General features: G+C 43.1%; 1 protein-coding gene across 4 annotated transcripts in view; it reads left to right on the forward strand.

The window, feature by feature from the left end:
• Positions 1-21,398, forward strand: part of LOC119955835 (pre-B-cell leukemia transcription factor 3) — a 246,352-nt gene that overhangs the window by 152,301 nt on the left and 72,653 nt on the right. For all 4 annotated transcript variants that reach the window (XR_005458537.1, XM_038782431.1, XM_038782430.1 and 1 more), the window contains exon 3: positions 17,932-18,176. Coding sequence is in view for 3 of the 4 variants with exons in the window: in XM_038782431.1 (XP_038638359.1) it covers positions 17,932-18,176 (245 nt within the window). In the remaining variant the exon portion in view is untranslated. The remainder of the gene's footprint in view (positions 1-17,931; positions 18,177-21,398) is intronic.

Below are 21,398 nucleotides of genomic sequence, written 5' to 3' on the forward strand. Positions count from 1 at the left end.
GCATTTATTTTTAATTTATATTTCTAATTATTTCTGTGTCGGAACTTGGTTCACAATGTTGTTCCTATGACAGTCACGGCTTTAAGGGTCCAACGTTGGAGTTTTGTTCAGCTCCATGTTCAAGTTGCTTCAAGTTTGGTCAATTCTTTCAAATTTTATTTCCATATTGATAATATTCCTTGGACTAGGTTTGTCGCCCTGTGTTATTCCTATAGCCTTGGAGTAAAGACAGATAGATGGCACATTGGGAAACCAGGGACTTGATTCTGTGCCCCACCGCGCCACATTTCTGCCCCGACCCGCCGGCAGGATTCTCCGTGACACCGGCCGGTCAATGGGGTTTCCATTGTGGGGCAGCCCCACGCCAACGGGAAACTCCCAGGCACCGGCAAAACGGAGCATCCCACCCCAGGTCCATAATGTCCTTGCTGGCCAAAAATAGCTATGCAATCTAATTCCACCTTCCAGCTCTTTGTAGCTCTGTAGGTTACAGCATCTCAAATACATATTCAAGTGTTTTTGTATTTCTGTGTTTACCACTGTTTCAGGATGTGTGTTTAAGATCTCCACCACTCTCTTGGTGAAAAGATTACTCCACAATATTACCAGGTACTTTAATCTATGCCTCTTGGCCATTGATCTCTCCATCCTATCCATGTAGGCCCCTCATAACTTTGTACCCTCAATTAAGCCTCCCCTCCTCTTCCTGTGTTCCAAAGAAAGCTACCTCAACCTATCCAATATTTGCTCATTGCTGAAATTCTCAATTTCTGACAATATTAATGTAGATCTCTTGTGTAGCATCTTTAGTGTGATTATGTCGTTCATGTCACGCAGTGGCCAGAATTGAACACCATATTCCAGCTGCAATCTAACTGAAGTTTGATACAGTTCTAGCTTAACCTTGCACTGTAATGCCGTCGGCCTCAACCAAGAAAAGAAAATATCCTATATGTCTTCTTGACCACCTCAGACACTTGCACAGCTACCTTCAGGGATCTGTATTAGTACATCACAAGGTCACCCTGTTCCTTTACACTTCTCAATCCCACTGTTTATTGTGCATTCCTTGTCTTGTTTGTCCTCTCCAAGCACATTCTGACTGTATTCTATTTGCCACTTTTCCAACTCACCATCACATTGATAACTTCTTGAAATTTTGACAAGGCTTTCTTCCTCACTATCACCCAGTTATTCAATTTTCATACCATCTGCATACTTACCCTCAAAATGTAAGTATAAATCGTTGATATATATCACAAACTGCAAGGGACCCATTACTGACTCCCATGGGACTCCCCTCTTACAGTCACAGAATCCAGTTGACGTAACCTTTGCTTCCTGTTATTGTGCCAATTTTGGATCCATTTTGCCACTTTCTCTTGGGTTCTATGAGTTTTTAATTTTCTGACCAGTCTGCCAAAGTGTTGCCAAAATCCATGTATACTGCATCAAATGTTCTACCCTCTTCAGCATGCCTTGAAATATTCCTCAAAATATTCAATTAGCTTAGTCAGACACATTCTTCCCTCAACAAATTCTTCCTGACTGTCTTTGATTAATTCAATCCTCTAAATGATGATTTATAGAGCATAATTATATGTGGTGCCATAGTCCCCATGAAAGGTGGGGAGCGGTAACCCATCCTGGGGAACAGCAGTTGCCTAGCAGTTGCCTAGCAGTCATTCATCGGTGATGGGATTTCCACCCCACAGAATTTTGTAAGTGAATGTGATGGGCGACGGGTGTAGGGGCCAGGATTTGAGAGGTCCTGGTGGGGGGTGTTACAACTTTGTTGGGGGGGAGGGGGGGGTGGGCACCGACAGGCCTTGGTGCTAGTTAAGGAGAGACCGCCTCTACCTACCACCAGCTATCTTAAGGAAACCTGTCAGGGTGGCCACTTGGTGTGAACCTCTCCTACTGGTGACAGTGGAATGAGGCCCTTAAATGGGAATTAGTTACGCATTTAAGTGCCTCAATTGGCCCAAATGTGGGCAGGACACCCAACACCATTCCTACCATTGGTATAATTGTAGTGGGGGAGGGCGAAAAGGTTGCCTGCTGGATTTAATCTGCCCCGGGCCTTCAAACCTGATGGTGGGGGAAACATTAAATCCAGCACAAACTGTCTCAGAATTTTTTGAACATCACAGAGGTTAGGCTAAATGTCCTATAATTATTTGGGCATTCCCTCCCTTATCAAACAACAGAACATTAGCAGTTCTCTGACGCTGTGTCTGTAGCCAGAGAAGATTGGTCATTGCAGACTTCCAGATCCTGGGATTTGACATCATGGTTGCTGATATTCCTTTAATGCTGTGTTTTCCACCTTTTAGCCCAGTGTAAAAGGTCAACTGGCATTTCTAATGTGTGAGACACGCTCAATAGCTTAGCTTCCTCCTCCTCCCATGCAACTACAGTGGTCTACCAGTTTCTCAGAAATATTACGATTTTTTCTATTTACTTTTTATTCAGTACTTTCAGTGGGACTGCAACTTAGCTAGTTCAACAAGTTAGCTTGTGTGAAAAATATTTATTAACTATCAGAAACCATACTGTAAACCCTGGACTATGAGCAACAAAAAGAGATCTCTTAGTTTAATCTCCAGAATGGTAAAATCATTTTAAAAATTTTGAAATACAGAAGGGCGGATGAAATAGAAATATAAGGAGCTGCTGTTGAAAAGTTAGGAAATTCAGCCATGGTGATTAATTCTGCAATTAAAATTTGTAGGCCCAATTTAGTTAATGTTTTACTTTTAAACTGCCATAACCTTAATCCCTGATAGGGCAAATGACATTCAATCCCTCATTATAATGTACCTCTTTAGCTATTGTCAAACAACAGAGCAAGTTCCAACATGTGTTGACTTGCCCTGAAATTAACCCGGCTGAAAATTCCCTATCCTGTTTTACTTCCTGCTTATTTCGGATGCCGTTTGATGGATACTGCAATTATTTTTATAATGATTTTGTAATGTTCCAACAAATGCTAAATGGTCTACCAAATGCAATTTTTTTCTGGTAATTTTATGAGTTTATGATTAACACATTATTGGTTTGACATAAAGAAATGTAGCCATATTAGGAACATGTGTGGAAAAATATTTTTTTAGTTTCCACTTTTACCGTGTTTCATTCAAATAACAGTAGAGATTTCTACATGGGAGTGTGGTAGTCGGATATTATAACCTAGGGCTCTATAATTTTATAAAACCATATCTATTATTTAGAATACATTAGATAGAAAAAATATTCCCTGTAGCCTCAACTTCAAAAGAGAGTATGTCTTTAATGTGCATTAGTGCTTCAGAAGGTCTATTAAAATAATGTAACCCGATTGGGTAGAGAGCGGGCGTTAATCCCCATAGACACCTACGTTCTAAGAACTGAATTTAAATTTGAAAAATGATACTGAGTGTTTTGGAGGAACTATGTCACTCAACTATCTAATAATGGCTGTGTGTAGGAACATGGAGGTTCTAATTACTAATGAGAACCTCAGTCTAATTAAAGTATGAGGCAATGCTCCTGACTATTGCCACATGTTGTAATTAGCTGTCGATTCCCTTTTCCAGCATGGAGCCCATGAGTTCCAATGCTCGAATCAAAGAATAGAATAGAAAACATCGCATGAATCAGCTGCCAAAGATTAACTGTACCAAAATATTAAACTAATGTACATCTACTGGTGCACACATAGTATGCGATTAACTTTGATTGCGGCCAGTACATATGCAGATATTTTTTTTCTGCTTGACCTGTTTTTGTGTTGGTCTTCTGAATCCCTACATGTCTAATTAGGACACAAAAAAGACCTGGCCCATTCACTGCACCAAGAATTAGCCTGTGGGTGTTTTCTAAGGGCTTTCAGTAATACATTTGCATCTTTGCCTGGGGTCTGAATAAAGAATCACCTAAAAAAACCTAATAAACCATAATGAGGTTGCAGTGCTGGTAACGTTACTGTCCCTTGCCACTGTTTGTGATCACTGAAGCCTGCCAGTGATCTGTGGACCACCGTTCACTGGCTATGTGCCCACTCGGGCGAAAGGTCACAGGAATAGGTGATAGACCTTGTTTACCAATTATCACATTTCCCAGTGGGCTGTCACTTCAAATGACACTTTCCAGAACTGTCAACATTTCAACAGGGCAGTGATTAATTTTGGTGTGCCTGATGAAATGTCTACAAGATGTTTGTTTCGGTTATCTTATCCTGCTGCACTGTTTCACAACTGTCAGCCTCTTGTATTTGACACTCTCAAGCTGAAGACACGGTGAAGAAGCTACCTGATCTGACAGGGTGCTTGTGTAGACAATGAGAGTCTTTGTTTTGCCTTTTGCTCTTCTTAAAGCTAGAGCACCAGGTCAAATGGTACAGAAGGTATACTCCCCATCTCTGAGTATATAAACCCCTAAACTCAATTTATGGAATATTTTAATTCGGAAAGCAGCTGAGAAAGCGATTTCTCCATTAAACAGAGAATGTGTTTTCCTCACAATAACCGTTGAAGTGTTTTTCTACGTTGTAGAATTAAAATATTTGTGAGTTTGTGTATCTGCAATTCTTTGCAATCTGCAATTGAAGTATTTTGACTCTACAATTATCCCAGTGCAGGAGAAGCACCGTCTGACATCTAAAATGTGGTAGCAGGGGCAGAGAGAGACTAGGGGAAGACCGGGAATGTGGTTATTAAACACACATTATCCATTAATTTGGGTCCTATTTGCAACAATAAATTACAGCTCTGTTTGATTTGTAGCATTCTTGCCTTTGTCTCAGAAGGTTGCTAGTATAATCTTCAGTCCAAAATTTAAATTTACAGTCTGTGTCGCCAGTTCCTTGCAGCTCTGGATTGTCAGTGGTACAGTACGTAACATGAAATGTTAAAACAAGGTCATGCTTGTCAATTCCAGTGATTCAGGTAGAGACTGAAGATTCCCTGGCACCATTTTTAAGATGAGGCTGGGTTCTCCCTCAACCAACACTCCCTAAAATTGGGCTAATGGTTCATTTATATCATTACTGCTTGTTGGATCTGGCTGAGTGCAAAGTAGTTGCCACATTTACCATGTAGCAGTCAATACATTTCAAAACATGAAGTTTATGAAGTGCTTTCAGTTATGAACTGGTTTAAATATAGAACTTCATCAATCAGACATCATAGCGAGAGTAAATCCAGTTTATGTCAAAAAGTGTTTTTTTGTGAATAATATCTAATTTCCAATTCTCCAAAAATGTGCTTCCTTTCAGTAAGAAAAATAGCTGAATTCCAGAATAGTCCTTTTGTAAATGGGCCTGAAAACTACAGAGCCTCCATCACTGTACCATAATCATTTGAAAGAAAAAGTTGGTAAATTTACAGAAATAACCAGCAAATCTGAGCTTCTTACTAGTACGAAAGAAAGTCTTGCCTTTCATTATTGCTGCCTTTTACATCGCACTATAATTTTGTGAAACATTTTTTGGTTCTACTTTACTACAGCGATGAATGTGAAAAAATATGCTCGTGAAGAATAATTATGTTTTAATTTTTAAAAAAACTGGAATTCTTGAAAAACAGATAAAAAATGCAGGAAATAAATGAAATTTCAGCAATATTGTGAGATGAAGGGACTGATCTCTGATGATTTATAAACCTCAAGAATTATACCTGCCTGACTTGATAAGCATTTCCAGCATTTTCTATATTTTGTAAGTTTTGAGGTTTACCTTACTGGTGGGGTGCAGGACAGACTAATTTTTGAAAATATATAACTTTAAGACATTTGTGGCACTTTTATCTGCATATTGTGGGGGCGATTCTCCTTAAAAATGATGACGGGGCAGCACGGTGGCACAGTGGTTAGCATTGCTGCCTACGGCGCTGAGGACCTGGGTTCGAATCCCGGCCCTGGGTCACTGTCCGTGTGGAGTTTGCACATTCTCCCCGTGTCTGCGTGGGTTTCGCCCCCACAACCCAAAGATGTTCAGGTTAGGAGAATTGGCCACGCTAAATTGCCCCTTAATTGGAAAAAATAATTGGGTACTCTAAATTTATTTTTAAAAAAAGACGACGGGTGGGATTCTTCGGACCCCCAGCCGTGTGTTTCTCGGCGGTCACTGTTCACTGGCAGTGGGATTCTATTTTCCTTCCGCTTGTCAATGGGATGTCCCATTGAAGTCCCCTGCCGGGTACGCTGCCAGTGGGAAAAGAAAATTGCAATGTACAGCGAATTACGACCCAAGTGTCAATTTGGACAGGGAAACCGGTGAGAATTCTGGCGAACTCTGCCCCATCTGGACCCCACTCCTAGCGCCAGCAGAGACCAGTCCCAATTTTCCGCTGGTGGGAGCACTTAGGCTCCCGAATGGAGAATTCCAGCCTTAGAATATTTTTGGGAGCGAGGACCTAAAGAGGCCAGCGAAACCGTCTCCTCTAAAGATCGGGGTGCCATTTTGAAACAGTGCCCCGATCTCAAGGTTAAGTTGAATGTCCCCCACACCCTTTATCGCTGACATTCGTCCATCCTTCCGGGCTTCGGGGCACCGGTCCCACTCCCCCAAATGAGCGATACCCCACTATGGGGTTGCTGAGGCCCCCACGTCCCATTTACACCCTTTTCTCTAATGCGTCCACCTTCAGATTCCCCTCAATGTCCCATTTTTATGGCCCCAGACCCCTCTCTTTGGCAGTGCCCCTTCGCATCTTGACATTGCCTCCTGCCACTTCCCATGGCACCCTGGCTGTGCCAACCAGGCACCCAGACGCTATCACCCTGGCACTACCAACTGCTAGGTGTGCCCTGTTCCTGACCACCCGGGGACTCCAATGGCCTACCACCACACCACCATCAACGTGGTCTGATTTCTGTTTTTGGAAACCAGTACTGATTTGCACCGGCCTTATGCTGCACTGCTGGGGCCAGTGAATCCCGGAAGCCAGGAGACACCGACTTTGAATGGGCTGAGCATATTTAAATGAGTTTAAAGACTAAGTCCGGTTTACGCCCAGTGAGTTCATGAAAATGATCACATCGAGCTTTGCAGGCTGGGAGCATCATGCTCCGTCTGGCGCCTGGTGCGAACACCGTTTAGGGGATCTCCTGCTATTCTCTGGGAATAAAGAGAGGTGTGCTGGCAATGGGGCATTATAATAACTCTTTGTGTCTTTCAAGATAGCTACAAAGTCTTCAATCATGCTTTCAATAATCATTATATTATTAATGTAACAATGCTTAATATGTGCAAGTTAATATATTAATGAAATTTTAATTGCCATACATGCCAAGCAAGTATTAAAATACATCATGTCATCTGTCATAAAAAGTTGCATACCTTAAGTTCATTTGTAATATTCAAATATAAAAGTTTACCCATACCTAACATAATGAGCAAATCAGAAATACTGAATTATTGCTGTTTATGATAATTCAACTAACAATTAAATTGCTTAAAATCTACTGGCAAATTTCTAGTTTATGTCTTCAAATGACCGCTTGATAGTTTCATAAAAGAGAGTGGTTTGGTTCAGAGTGTAATACACTAGTTGAGAATTGTTGCTCTCTCATATTGCTTCCAATTTCCTGCAATATCATGTGCTGCATTGGTGAAATGGAGAAATGTCTATGTGATTTCACAAACAATACATTTACTATGATACTTGCATCATTGTTATATTAAATGTTAGGTTACTAATACAATATCAAGATTTTATAACGTCCATTTTTAAATTGCAAATGTGGCTGTTTATGAATACGCACGCATAATCGGCGGGTCCGTGGCTGCTCATGCACATGGCGGCGGCCTGCGGCAGCCACGCTGTACAACGCCATGCCAGCCGTGCATGGACTCGGCCTGCCAAAAACTGCCCTCTTGTAACCCGCCCCCGCCACCCCCAGACCACTTCCCAGCAGTCCCCCCCAGCCCCCGCCAAAGCCCCTGCCAGCGGAACAGCTCCCCTACCAACTGTGGTGGTGCTGGACATGTTCCACAGCCACCACACGAGGTCCCCGAAAAATGAGAGGACACAGGCCCCACACCGTCGGGGACGACCCATCGGGGCGGAGCATTGTGGGCGGGCCTCAGGTGATGTTTTGAGGCCGTCCCGCTGGCGTGCGGCGTACTCCTCGGGAATGCCGTTTTGAGGAGGGGGGCGGAGCATCGGAAAAACGGCGCTGCCCCCCGATTCCGCCATAAAAATGGATTCCCTAGCCGATCACCGAACACGATTTTGGCGTCAGCAATCGGAGAATCCAGCCCATAATGTTTTATGCAATGACGTGTTTTTCACAGCTTTGAACTTTTAAAGTGAATTGGGCAAATACAAGAGGCAATTATCTGCTCAAGTTGTTCTAAAATATTTACCCATCACATTTTCTTTCTGTTTTACATTTCTCTGAATTACACTTCGGTGATAACGTTAAACAAGCATCAGATTAGAGGTTCAATTGAGCTCACAGATCTAAAGGATTGAAAGCTAAGAGTGAGATAGCACAGTACACCAGAGCCTATTGACAACCTGATTCTGTTACAGCAGTGCAAAGTTTTGCCCGCTAGGATAGTCTATGCTGCTCTGTTTAACACAATTATATAAAGAATATGAGGAAGCAGGTGGATTTATTAAGTTCCATCTAAGTTTCTTTCTTGACTTTTACTGTTCAGCTCAACAATTTGTAATATTTGTTAGCAGCTTAATTGATTGGCAAACCTGTATTGTGAGACCCTAAAGTAAAGTTAGTTACATTCTGTATTGTAAAAAGGAAGTGCATAGTCAAGGCTATACATACAGGTTATAGGCTGTGAAATTAAAGCTGTGCAAAAAATAGAGCCTGTTATGGAAACAAATATAATGCATGTTACATTTGTCCTGAAAGTTCCTCACACACGCCTTCAAACTGTTCAGTCAATCATTGTTTTACTCAAAACATTCTGAGGAAAATGATGTCAGTCATGGTCCAGTTAATTGCTGAAGGTTGTGGGTTTAAATCCAACTTCAGAGACATGAACTAAAATCTGGACTGACACTCCAGGGCAGACCTGAGGGAGTGCTGCACTATCGGAGATGCCATCTTTTGGATGAGATGCTAGACTGAGGTCCTGTCTGTTCTCTGAGGTGGGCATAAAATATCCCATGATACTATTTTGAAGAAACCAGGGGAGTTATCAGGATGTCCCCCCATCAAGAGCACTAAAAGATATTAGCTAGTCATTATTGCATTGCTGTCTGTGGGAGCTTGCTGTGTGCAAGTTGGCTGCTCTGTTTCCTACATGACAATAGTGTACTTCAAAAGTACATCATTGGCTGTAAAGTGCCATGGACACCCTAAAGTGGTGAAACATGTTATATAAATGCTAGTCTTTTCTTTTATACCATATCCGATTAATAAATCCTTGTCCTCCACTAATTTGGATTGCAGAATGTTTTTGATTAATTAGCATTTTTGATTTTGTAAATTGCAGTTAGTAAAATATGGAGAGGGTGGTGATTGAATCAAACAGCCTTGCATCCATTCTTCTTGTCAGCCTAGACTAGATTTGGGATATAATGAAATATGAAAGGAGGAAAGGACATTTACCTATCTAATCCCCAGGTTAGATGTTATATTCTCATCAATTTGAATTTTACGTACTTCAGAACATATAAATGGTTAATTCACAACAATTTCAGCTTTATTTTCTTTGTTTATTTCATGAGGCAGAACTCCTCTCTGCTTTTGAGCATCCACATTTAATGAAACATTATAAAACTGGCATCTGGAGACCGAAGAGGATGTCTCAGGGAAGCTTGAGTTTGGGCAGTTGGGTAATCATTTTTATTCTGCTTATTTTCCAAATGGAAATAGACATGTATGATAAAAATGTCATCCACACTCTACACATTGTCCTCTGTAACAGAATTAGATGTCAGTTCTTAATGTCTAGCTCTGTTTTTATTTTCTATGAACGGATGCATTATTGCTCACAGGAACTTGACTGTAATATATGGTAAGAGACAAGTAGCTCTTTATGGCCAGTGATTATTCGGTTTGAATGAAACCTGTGATTTATGGCCATTTAACAGAAAAGTCTTGTAAATTCCCAGTGTTGCATTTTTCCTCCGTACAGAACAAGACAAGTGAAAGTGACAACTGGGTTAGCCTGGAAAGTGGAATGCGTAGTGCTTCAGAATGTGTTATACTTAATAAACCTGACATGAGAAACGTGCACATACAGTACCACGCCAATGCTTTATGCAAGAGTGAAAGTGACATTAGCTCTCAGACTCACACAGTGTATGTTCAGCTAACAGTGCTGTCAATGCACATCTGTTCCATCAATGATTTGGACAGGAAGGCAGCACCTGGGCCTACCAAAGGCAGATTTTCAAAGCTATTGCAGATCACATTTCTTTTGAATGTATTCTTTAAAACACCCAACCTCAGAGAAAAATAATTAAATACTTGAAAGAAATACTTCTAATTCTAGTGATTAGTCTTCGAAGGAAATAAACTGCATTGTTTTTTAAAAATATATTGCTGTGACTAATTTTCATAAATTGCATTGAGATCAAATGGAAACAAGAAATTGACTTTCCCATCAGGCCCTCTCATTCTTGAAAAATGTGTAGGTTGAACATTTGGGCAGTGGATTTACACGTCCGGGGTTTCCAGTCCAATGGCTAATACTGGCTTAGCTCACTAGGTTGTTCCGGAGTTGAGAGGATTGGCTTATGAGGAGAGACTGAGTAGACTGGGACTATACTCATTGGAATTTAGAAGAACGAGGGAGGACTCTTATAGAAACATATAAAGTTATGAAGGGAATAGATAAGATAGAAGCAGCTAGATTGTTTCTACTGGCAGGTGAAACTAGAACTAGGGGGCATAATCTCAAAATAAAGGGGAGCAGTTTTAGGACTGAGTTGAGGAGGAACTTCTTCACCCAAAGGGTTGTGAATTTGTGGAACACCCTGCCCAGTGAAGCAGTTGAGGCTACCTCGTTGAATGTTTTTAAGGCAAAGATAGATAAGTTTTTGAACAGTAAAGGAATTAAGGATTATGGTGAGCGGGTGGGTAAGTGGAGCTGAGTCCACAAAATGATCAGCCATGATCTTATTGAATGGCGGAGCAGGCTCGAGGGGCCAGATGCCTACTCCTGCTCCTAATTCTTATGTTCTTATTTGAGGTATATACGGTCAATTTGGGGTTGGATGGTGGTAGAATGTTACAGTACTTTTCTATAGGACGCTTTTTAATGTTATATTAAGTGGGGCTTTGTAATCCTGTGGCTTTAAATAATGTAAATGTAGAACAAAAACCCAGTGTAAAAAAAATACAGCATTGAGCAAAACACTTAATTTCCAACTAGAAAATCAATTATTGCAATTTTATAAAGAGCTGGTAGATTTCAACTAGTAATTTTCTGAACAAGCTGGAATAAGGTGAAGTTAGAAACATAACTTAGGAAAATAATTGCTTGTAAATCTACATTTTTATATTCAGAACACTGAGTGTGTGAATTCACTGCCTAGTGTGTCTTTGGGGCATACAGACCAGGAGGGACAAACATTCAATCACTAGTGTTGTTAACTGATTACCCTACAGGCTATGATAGAAGCAACCATTAAATTCAACATCTGAGCTAGGGAGACAGTTTCTTGCCACGGATTGTGATCCACTGACACCCTGATTGTAAATGTCTATGTTTTTTTGGTTATGAATAGGAGCAGCTGGGCTGTGATCCTAATGACAAATAGGAATTAATTTGAATTGCCCAAGCTATGATCCTGGTACTAAGATTGGAATTGTGTCTGCATCTATCCTCGATTGCTGACCCTACTAGGGTTTGCACGGTCCATACGAGGGCATTAAATTCCCAAGAGCCTCGCAGGCATCAAGGGTCGCTTGGTCCCTCCCTTCCCCAATCCATGGATCAATCCTCCTTTGCCCCCTTATATAATGGGCCTGACCCTGGAAAGAAATGTAAAACTCAGCATTAGGAAGCCTGCCTCCCCCACATATTTCCCTCATCAAGGGAGGGATATGGTCAAGCAAGGGACCCAAGCTATGATCAGTACCTAGGGGTACCCATTTCTGGCTTATATCCCACTGAACTCTCACCAGTGTTATGAGAATGACCAATGGAATTTTGCTATTTGCTTGCTTGGCTCACATTTTTAAGAAGCCACTTTTGTATGTTACTGCAGGGAATACCTGCACATGCAAAACTGCACATTCAGACGAGTCAGTATTTCTAGGAGAGTGAAGGGGGGAAACACATACAATTTACAGTGCAGAAGGAGGCCATTTGGCCCATCGAATCTAAACCGTCCCACACCTCCAACCCATCCCCGCAACGCAGCAACCCCACCCAACCCTTTTGGACATTAAGGGCAATTTAGCATAGCCAATCCCCCTAACCTGCACATCTTTGGACTGTGGGAGGAAACTGGAGCACCCGGAGGAAACTCACACAGACACGGGGAGAACGTGCAGGCTCCAAACATGGGCCGTGATTCTCCCCTCCCCGGCGGGGTGGGGGGTCCCGGTGTGTCGGAGTGGTGTGAACCACTCCGACATCGGGCCGCCCCAAAGGTGCAGAATTCTCCGCACCTTCAGGGGCTAGACCCGCGCCGGAGTGGTTTCCACACCGCTGGCTGGCGTGAACGGCCTTTGGCGCCACGCCAGCCGGAGATTCGTAAGTCCGCGTATGCGCCGGAGCGTCAGCGGCTGCTGACGTCATACCGGCGCATGCGCAGGGGAGGGGATCTCTTCCGCCCCCACCAAGGTGAAGGCCATGCCCGCAACCCATCTCCGCAACGCAGCAACCCCACCCAACCCTTTTGGACACTAAGGGCAATTTAGCATAGCCAATCCCCCTAACCTGCACATCTTTGGACTGTGGGGCGGAAGAAAAAGAGTGCCCCCACGACACAGGCCCGCCCGCCGATCGGTGGGCCCCGATCGCGGGCCAGGCCACCGTGGGGGCACCCCCTGGGGTCAGACCCCCCCCCCCCCTCCCCAAGGACCCCGGAGCCTGCCCGTGCTGCCAATCCCGCCGGTACCAGAGGTGGTTTAAACCACGCTGGCGGAAAAGGCCTGTCAGCGGCGGGACTTTGGCCCGTCGCGGGCTGGAGAATCGCCGCGGGGGGCCCGCCGACCAGCGCGGCGCAATTTCGCCCCCCGCCGAATCTTTTGGGGGCGGGGGCGGAGAATTCGGGACACGGCGGGGTCGGGAGAATTCCGCCCATGGAGTAAAACTACCCTTTTAAATGTAAAAAGCAGACCGCAAAAGCTGGAAATCTGACACATATTAACTTGAAATTCTGGAAAGGCGCTGAGGTAAGTCAGAATCTGAATGAAGAAGGTGGGTAAATATTTTGGATGTAACCCTTCATTAAATTTGGCAGTCAGGCTCAAACTTCTTTTACAGGGCTGACAAGGAATGTTGGGAAATGTCCAAGAAAATAAAATTGAGAAAGTATTCTTTATTTTGCAAATTTACTTTCTGGTATTACCCAGGAAATGGTGCTTTACATGGCAAGAAAATCCAGTTTCCTCCATGTTTATAAGCTTCTCCGCTGTAATATGCTATTAAAATTTCTTGGATCAAACTGAAACTGTCCATGCAAGAAAGTTCTTTTATGCCAAACTCTACAGTATCGTATAGCCTCGGTGGGTTTTAATCTGCTTATTTATAAATCAAAAGATTTCCATGTATTAATGTGCTGTTAACGAGTGGTTGAAAATCTCTGAATTGCAGTCAGATTATTAAAATTGAATGCCCTTGTAATCATACAATTTGAGTGGGATTTGGGTAGTTCTCACATCTGCTGTTTTGAATTGAAAAGGATGAGTTTCTTTGGAGAATGCTTTGTAATATTTTTGACCTGTAATTTATTTATTGGCCTTTGAATGCAGTGTTCTATGCAGATGCACATTCCCATTATCCAAGAGGGCAGGTGTGCTGCATATTGAAAGACTGCTAATTAGGATTTGCTGAGAGATGAGCACAACCCAGTGCCATCAGAAAAGCAAGTGTATTGTTAAACAATGTTTCAGTATTTTCAGCGTGTATTTTGGCCATCTCACAAGAATATCAAGATGAATGTATAATTTGAACATTAGCTATAAATTAGTAACAATTACACACTGGGCGCGAATCAGCGACCCTGCAATGGGTGAATTGTGTGAGAGAGCCCCAAATTGGACTCTGCGCCGGGCCGATCGCGAGTCATCCGACTCGTTCCAACCAGCATGATCTGAGGGCGAGATCCAGATCATCCCCGGGTGCCAGATTCACAAAGTGCCCCGGACAAAATGACCATGCCTGCAAGATCTCGCCAGGGCGCGTTTAGTGCTGGTCCACGCAAACGTGGACCATGCGTAATGGCACCTCAGGGTAGGGGGGGGTCTCACAGGCCATTGGAGACCCCCAAGTGGTCAAGGACAGGACAGAGTGGTACCCTGGCACCCCCCTAGAACTTAGGCACTCTGACAGTACCACCTTGGGCACCCAGGCAGTGCCAGGGCCTAGGAGGTGATAGGGATTTCCCAAGGGCCTCATCAAGGTTGTCGGGGTGAAGAGGGGAGTCAATAAAGCGGGCCGGGGGGGGGGGGGGGCAGAGAAAGTCAGGGTTGCCGATCAATATGGTGCCCCAATCTGCGAGGAGCCGTTCCTGCTGGTGAGATCAGTTTGCCAGTCGGAAATCTAAGTGTGGCCTCGGTGGGAAGAAACTCCCCAAGGCAAAGAAAAAACGGCAAAGTACCTTTGAATTACGGGGTGTTGCTCGCCGAGAAACACCCTGCTAAATGCACCCAAAAGCAAAGCTTAATATTTGTCTGCTGAATCGCGTCCACTGTGTTTTGTCCACCAAGAAAAAAGAAGATAATGTCACATGGATTTAAATCCTTGTGTTGAAAGTATTACTGAAACTCTGCACAAGTAAGATTATCTAGACGAGCTCTTCAAACTTCTGAGCCTTTAGTTATTTGATTTAATGTGTTTCACTTTTAAATGTACGTGGGTATCTGCATTGTTTAGCATCCAGGCAGTGGTAATTTCTGAAGCTAGATACTCGTAATGTTTAGTACTTGGTTATGGTGTCTGTACTTTATTTGATGCTCTGAACCCGAGTATTTTTGGCGTTGTTAGCGGCAACACGTACTGGTTTATTATACCCATGTGTATGTGTGTTTTAGATGCTTGGCTTTACTACCTGGGCTAGTTTAAGCTTGGGTATCTGTGGAATGTATTGCTACCTTTTTTGAATGGTCTATTGAGTAAGTTTTTGTGTGAGATGAGAGGATGGAAAAATTGGTGCAGAATGAAATTCTTTTCATTTTCGGGATTCTGTGTTTCAGAAACAAAATGCTCCTGCCAGCAGAGAACGGGACTGTGTCCTTCTGGCGCTAGGAGCGTGACCAAGGTGGTATTTTCATACCTACTTTGAAAAATTATGCGTAGCATCGATCACGTTATTTTTCCTGCACTTACTGGTCTTGGGCCACCATCTTGAACAAGCTCCCTGATCCCAATGGTCAAAGATAGGCCTCCCTCCCCCCATACCGTAAGTGTTGACCCTCCTGCTGAATACGACAGCACCCAAAGCCCTCATCAAAGAGGGGTATCCTCTCCCCACCACGGGAATAAGGGGTCCCCTCCACCACCCCCTGTATCACGCGTGCATGAGGCTGACCCAACCTCCTTTCAGGCTACGTCACTGGCACCATGACACTGACACGCTGGCAGTGACACCTAGTCTGGGATGCTGGACCTGATCAAGGAAGCTATCCCCTGGTGTGCCCCTCTGCTGCTGCCAGGCTGAAAGGGTCTCCAAGGACCCTGAGGGTTGGGTGGGCTCAGGCTGTGGTTTAGGGGATTGAGCCCGGGGCCTTCCCCTGGGATGGAGGTCCTGTGCCTGGACTGCTTATTCCAGCCATGGGCAACTTGAAGATCACTCTTGGCATGATCTCAGGCAGCCCTCTGTTCAAAATGATCATCCTTGTCTGACCTGTTTAAACTTTGAAGTGGCCTTCTCACTCTGAACTGCTCTGCTCTGCAGTTCAGGCAGTTCATTGAAGATGCGAGCCAGAAAGACTTTCCCTTTTCTCATCTGTTCCCTCAGCCCTATATATTTAAAATTACTGCTTCTTGAAGTGTCAGAGCCTTCTTAGAAAGTTCACAACACTTGAAAAGTCTTTAAATCCCCTGAGATGCTGAAAGCTCAACATTCGTTCAATTTCACAGTGTAGTACCTTTAACTAGTCTTTGATTGACAGCTTAATGGTTTAAACTCAGAAGGCTGGAGGTTTGTTTATTTATCTTTCCCTTCATCGTTTAATACGGCTGAAGTACTCTATCCTAACTGCAATGTTTATAAACAGCCTTGTTCTGATTGGCAGCTGCTGCCCACTTCAAAAACGCTAAGTTTAATTGTATAATCGCAGAAAGCACTTAGCATTGTTGAAGTTGGAAGCCCGCTATGGGGGGACAAGGTGGAACCAGAGACTGGGAACAGGTCTGCCGCCTGGTGTCATTCCCGTTTTGGGCCGACGTGTGATTCTCTACCTGCTCAGGATTCCCGATCATAGTGGGGGGGGGGGGCAGAAATCCCGCCTACTGTTTCTAAATTGAGATGAATGAAATGTTAACTTATTTTGGGTATAACCTTTCATTAATCAATACTGGATTACTGATTTTACCTGGTAATAACTAATATTCCATCTGTGTAGAGCTATGTAAGCAGGTCAAACCAATCTCCAAATAGGGAATTTACATCATTTAGTCTCTTAAAAGATAGTCTAATACCACAGAATGATTTAATTATAATTATATCTCCAATTATTTAAAAATGATTATCTTTGTGCTACGATCCATTCAGCCATTTTCAGTGCAATGGTTTAAACCATATTATACTTGCTTACCGCTGCATCTTGGGGCTGGATTTTCCCAGAAATTGGCAAAGGTCGATAACGGGTGGGAAAGGAGGCGCTGAAGCCGTCGACAGTAATGGTGGCTTTTTCTACCACATAGTCTTACAGGCATAAATTAAACACTAGCAGAGTCTGAACATAGACATGTTGCTGTTTGTAGAAAAAAACCAGCAAGGGACGCATCCTACGGTGTGTGGCTAGTGGAGCAGCCTCCGATTTGCCCACCCTGCCAACAACTTAGTTCCTCGAGGATTGGGCTGCAGCTTTAAAGGCCGTTCAGCGCGAAGGAGTTTACCTTGGAACCCGAGTGATGCACTTACTTGAGTTCCCCTGGGACGACAGCTTGGCAGGTGCATGCCAAGGAGACCAATCAGGTTTTACAGCGTTCTGCCCTCATGTCAACATAGATTGTTTTGCTGAGGCGGGTGTGTGTGTGTGTGCGTGTGATTCAGGCGCAGAGGCCTGATGGCCTGAGAATGATATGATAATTAATTCAAATGATGTTCCCGACATTGAATGTTGGGAAGTGCACCCCGTCGGTGACGAGGGGGAGGGGACAATCAAGCATGCATTCACGTCGACGTGAAATGCTATTCAGCTAGTCTTGTGATATTTTCCACTCCCACTGTCAAATCCGCTTGATACAATCAGAAGCGGAAAATCCCTGCCTTTGTATCCAATTCTGCAGAGACAGTTTTTTTCCCTCTAAAATGCATTCCAATACCTTTCTGGTTAATTTACCCTTGACATAATGGTAACACTCGTGTGTATCTGAACCGTTGGCAGATAGATGTTCCTGTCCTGCAAGTCTCATCCCACACAGATTGCGCAATTCACTGTGTAAATAAGTTAAACACAGGCAGAGACTGAACACAGGCATGTTGCTGTTTGAAAGATGCCAAGATTGGTGTCCATAAGAGCTCCTATGAAATAGATCGGTGATTTTCAAGTGGGTTAATTGGATGCCGGTTATTCTTCTAAGGTTGCCTCAGTTAGTGTGAGCGCTCAATGTTGCCTGGTTTCTGTTTGAAGGTCTCAGTATCCGAGGCGCACAGGAGGAGGAACCACCGGATCCCCAGTTGATGAGACTTGACAACATGTTACTGGCAGAAGGAGTTTCTGGACCAGAGAAAGGTGGCGGGGCAGCAGCGGCGGCGGCAGCAGCAGCAGCGTCTGGAGGATCGGGGTCGGACAATACTGCAGAACACTCAGACTACAGAGCCAAATTATCCCAGATCAGACAAATCTACCATACAGAGCTTGAAAAATATGAACAGGTATGAACATTAATGGAATTGAATTTAGTTGTGCCATTGATGCTTCATCTATGATAATATAGGAAGGACAGTCTAACCATCATTATTGTTTGTTGTACCTGCTTCCTAAATTTTCTGTTTTATTATATCTTGATGTTGTGCATTGAAAACTGGAATTGCTCTGAAACCAGTTGAAATCCATATTGTACAGTGCGGTTTAATTATCACTACCTCATTATGAACTTGAACTGGAACAGTGTTTGACTGGAATATGTGTCTCCAGCTGCACTGTTTTATTCCGCCAATTTCTGCACAAAAAAATAGAAACCTATGTTCCTATACAATTTTCCCTGAACGCATGCTGCTTTAAAACCTTTGAATCAGCATATCAGCTTTTGCAGATTTGGAAATGGAAATGAAGAAAGCAGATTCTGAGAGGGAGACTTAGCTTCCTGGCATTGGATGAGTAAGTTGTCTATGTTTCTGTAAATGCGCTTTAGTACCACTCAGAAAAAAGGCTGATATCTTTTGTTTCCATTTTTTTTCACACATAACACAAATCAAGGGATTGAAGTTAGTAATGGATATCTTATCATGCTCGCATGAAATAACATTTTTTGGTCGGCTGTTTTATTGAAGTTGTTACTGATTTCATTTGAATGCAGTTAACACAGTCCTTACAAACCTCAGCTTGTTTAATAAAAGTCTTCTTTACAAGCTTAGGCCACTATTGATGAATAGACTACAGCCTACATATAAATGCATGTGGAGGTGCCAGCTGACAAATGCTGGGAGCTGAGATGGCAAGAAATTTTAAATTTAATCAACACATAAGATCATAAGAAATAGGAACAGGCATTGGTGATTCAACCGATCAAGCCTGCTCTGCCATTCGATAAGATTGTGGCTGATCTGATTGTGGCCTTAACTCTACTTTCCTGCCTATCCCCCCATAACTCTTAATTCTCTTGTCAAACCAAAATCTGTCTAATTCAGCCTTGAATATATTCACTGACCCAGCTTCCACTGCTTTCTGTGGAAAAGAATTCCAAAGACCGCTGACCCTTTGAGAGAAGAAATTTCTCCTCATCTGTCTTAAATGGGGAACTCTTTATTTTTAAATTGTGGTTTCTAGTTCCAAATTTCCCCATTAGAGGAAACATCCTGTCAGCATCTAATCCGTCAAGCCCCCAGAGATGATCTCCTCTCATTCTTCTAAACTCTATTGAGTAGAGTTTCAACCTGTTCCAGGAATCAGCTAGTTGAACCTTTTCTAAACTGCTTCTTGTGCAAGTTTATATCTCCCTTAGTAAAGAGAGCTAAACTGTGCACAGTATTCTCACCGATGCCCTGTAGAGCTGCAGCAAGACCAATTTAAGATTATCAGTTGGGTTTACAGTGTGACTCACTTATGCATTCTAGAAGCTACATGGATTCACACACAGGGCGCTGTCCCTCGCAAAGAGAAAGAACATGTCCACACATCGCACCCTTTCCAACTAAGCAAAAGCTTGGGGACGAGCCATTCCCTGTTTCATTCCCCGTGGCAATGTCTTTCCAGTCAGAGTTAACCTGCCTGGCTTGAATTTAAACAAAAGCTTGACAGTTAACTGCTCCCTGGGGCCGTCTCCATGATGATGCCTCTACCAACCAAAGTCCACTTGCCAACCAATCAACACCCTCTTCTCATGTAGTATAAATTGGTGTTCCTTTTGAGATTTGGTATTCTTGTGAATCTGTTCTGATGAGTGCGAGATCAAAATGTTCCAACATTATGTCTGTTCTGTACTATCAAGCGACAGTTTAAATAATATTTGGCTTTTCTATTCTGCCTACCAAATGGGCAATCTAATATTTTTCCACATTATACATTATCTGCCAATTTTCTGCCCAGACACTTAGCCCATCTATATCGCTTTGCATAATCAGAAAATGGATAACCAGAAAATGTATATAATCAGAAAATTTAGCTACAATTTGATCGGTCCCTTTATCCAAGTCATGAAGATAGGTTGAGGCCACAGCAGTGATTCCTGTGGCACTTTACGTTACAGTTTGTCCACCTGAAAGTGACCACATTATCCCGACATTTTGTTTCCTGTTACTAGCCAATCCTCTCTCCATGCTAATATATCACTCCCACCTCCATAAATCCTTATCTTGTACAGTAACCTTTTTACGTGGCACCTTATTAAATGCATTTTGGAAATCCAGATACTCGGCATCTATTGGTTCCCCCTTATCCACCCTGCTTGTTACATCCTCAAAGAAGTCTAATAAATATGTCAAGCATGATTTCCCTTTCAAAAAACAATGTTAACTATAAGTAATTGCATTATGATTTCCTGAAATACGAAATAATAAAGGTAAGAAGTCACTGTGGGAGTGGTGTACAGGCCCCCAAATAGTTCCCACGTGGTAGAATAGAGTATAAAGGAATAAATAATGGGAGCTTGTCAGAAAGGTATGCCGATAATCATGGAGGATTTTAATCTACATATGGACTGAAAAAATTAGCTGGGCAAAAGTAGCCTAGATGAGGAATTCCTAGAATGTTTTCGGGATAGTTGCTTACAAAAGCACGTTCTGGAGCCAATCAGATAGCAAGCTTTGTTAGACCTAGTATTGTGCAATGAGATAGGATTTATGAATGATCTTATCAGCGATCATAATATAATTGAATTTTGCTTTCAGTTTGGGGAGAGAAGAGTGGTTCCAAGATGAGTACTTTAAAATTAAATAGGCAATTATGAGGGCCTGAAAAAAGAGCCAGCTAAAGTGAACTGGAAAATTAGGTTAAGGGATAAGTCAATAGAAATGCATTGGCAGACATTTATAGGGATATTTCAGAATACGCACAATTGTTACATTGTAACGAGAGGAAAAATTCCAAGGGAAGGACCCACCACCCGTGATTAACTAAAGAAGTTAAAGATAGTACCAAACTTAAAGAAAAAACATAATTGCGCAAGGATGGGTGGCAGGTCAGAAGATTGACAGATTGGGGACGATTTACAGCTCTCATTCGTCGTGAGAGAGAACGGCGACGGAAATTTCGGAGAGAATTGGGAAACTCAATTCTCTCCAGAGAGATCATGGGCGGGATTCTCCGACCCCACGCCGGGTCGGAGAATCGCCGGGGAGCGGCGTGAATCCCGCCTCTGGCGTCAGGAATTTGGCGGGGGCGGGAATTGCGCCGCGGCGGCTGGCAGCGCCCCCCCCCCCCGGCTATTCTCCAGCCCA

Source organism: Scyliorhinus canicula, chromosome 21, assembly GCF_902713615.1.
Source record: "Scyliorhinus canicula chromosome 21, sScyCan1.1, whole genome shotgun sequence".
NCBI classification, from domain to species: Eukaryota; Metazoa; Chordata; class Chondrichthyes; order Carcharhiniformes; family Scyliorhinidae; genus Scyliorhinus; species Scyliorhinus canicula.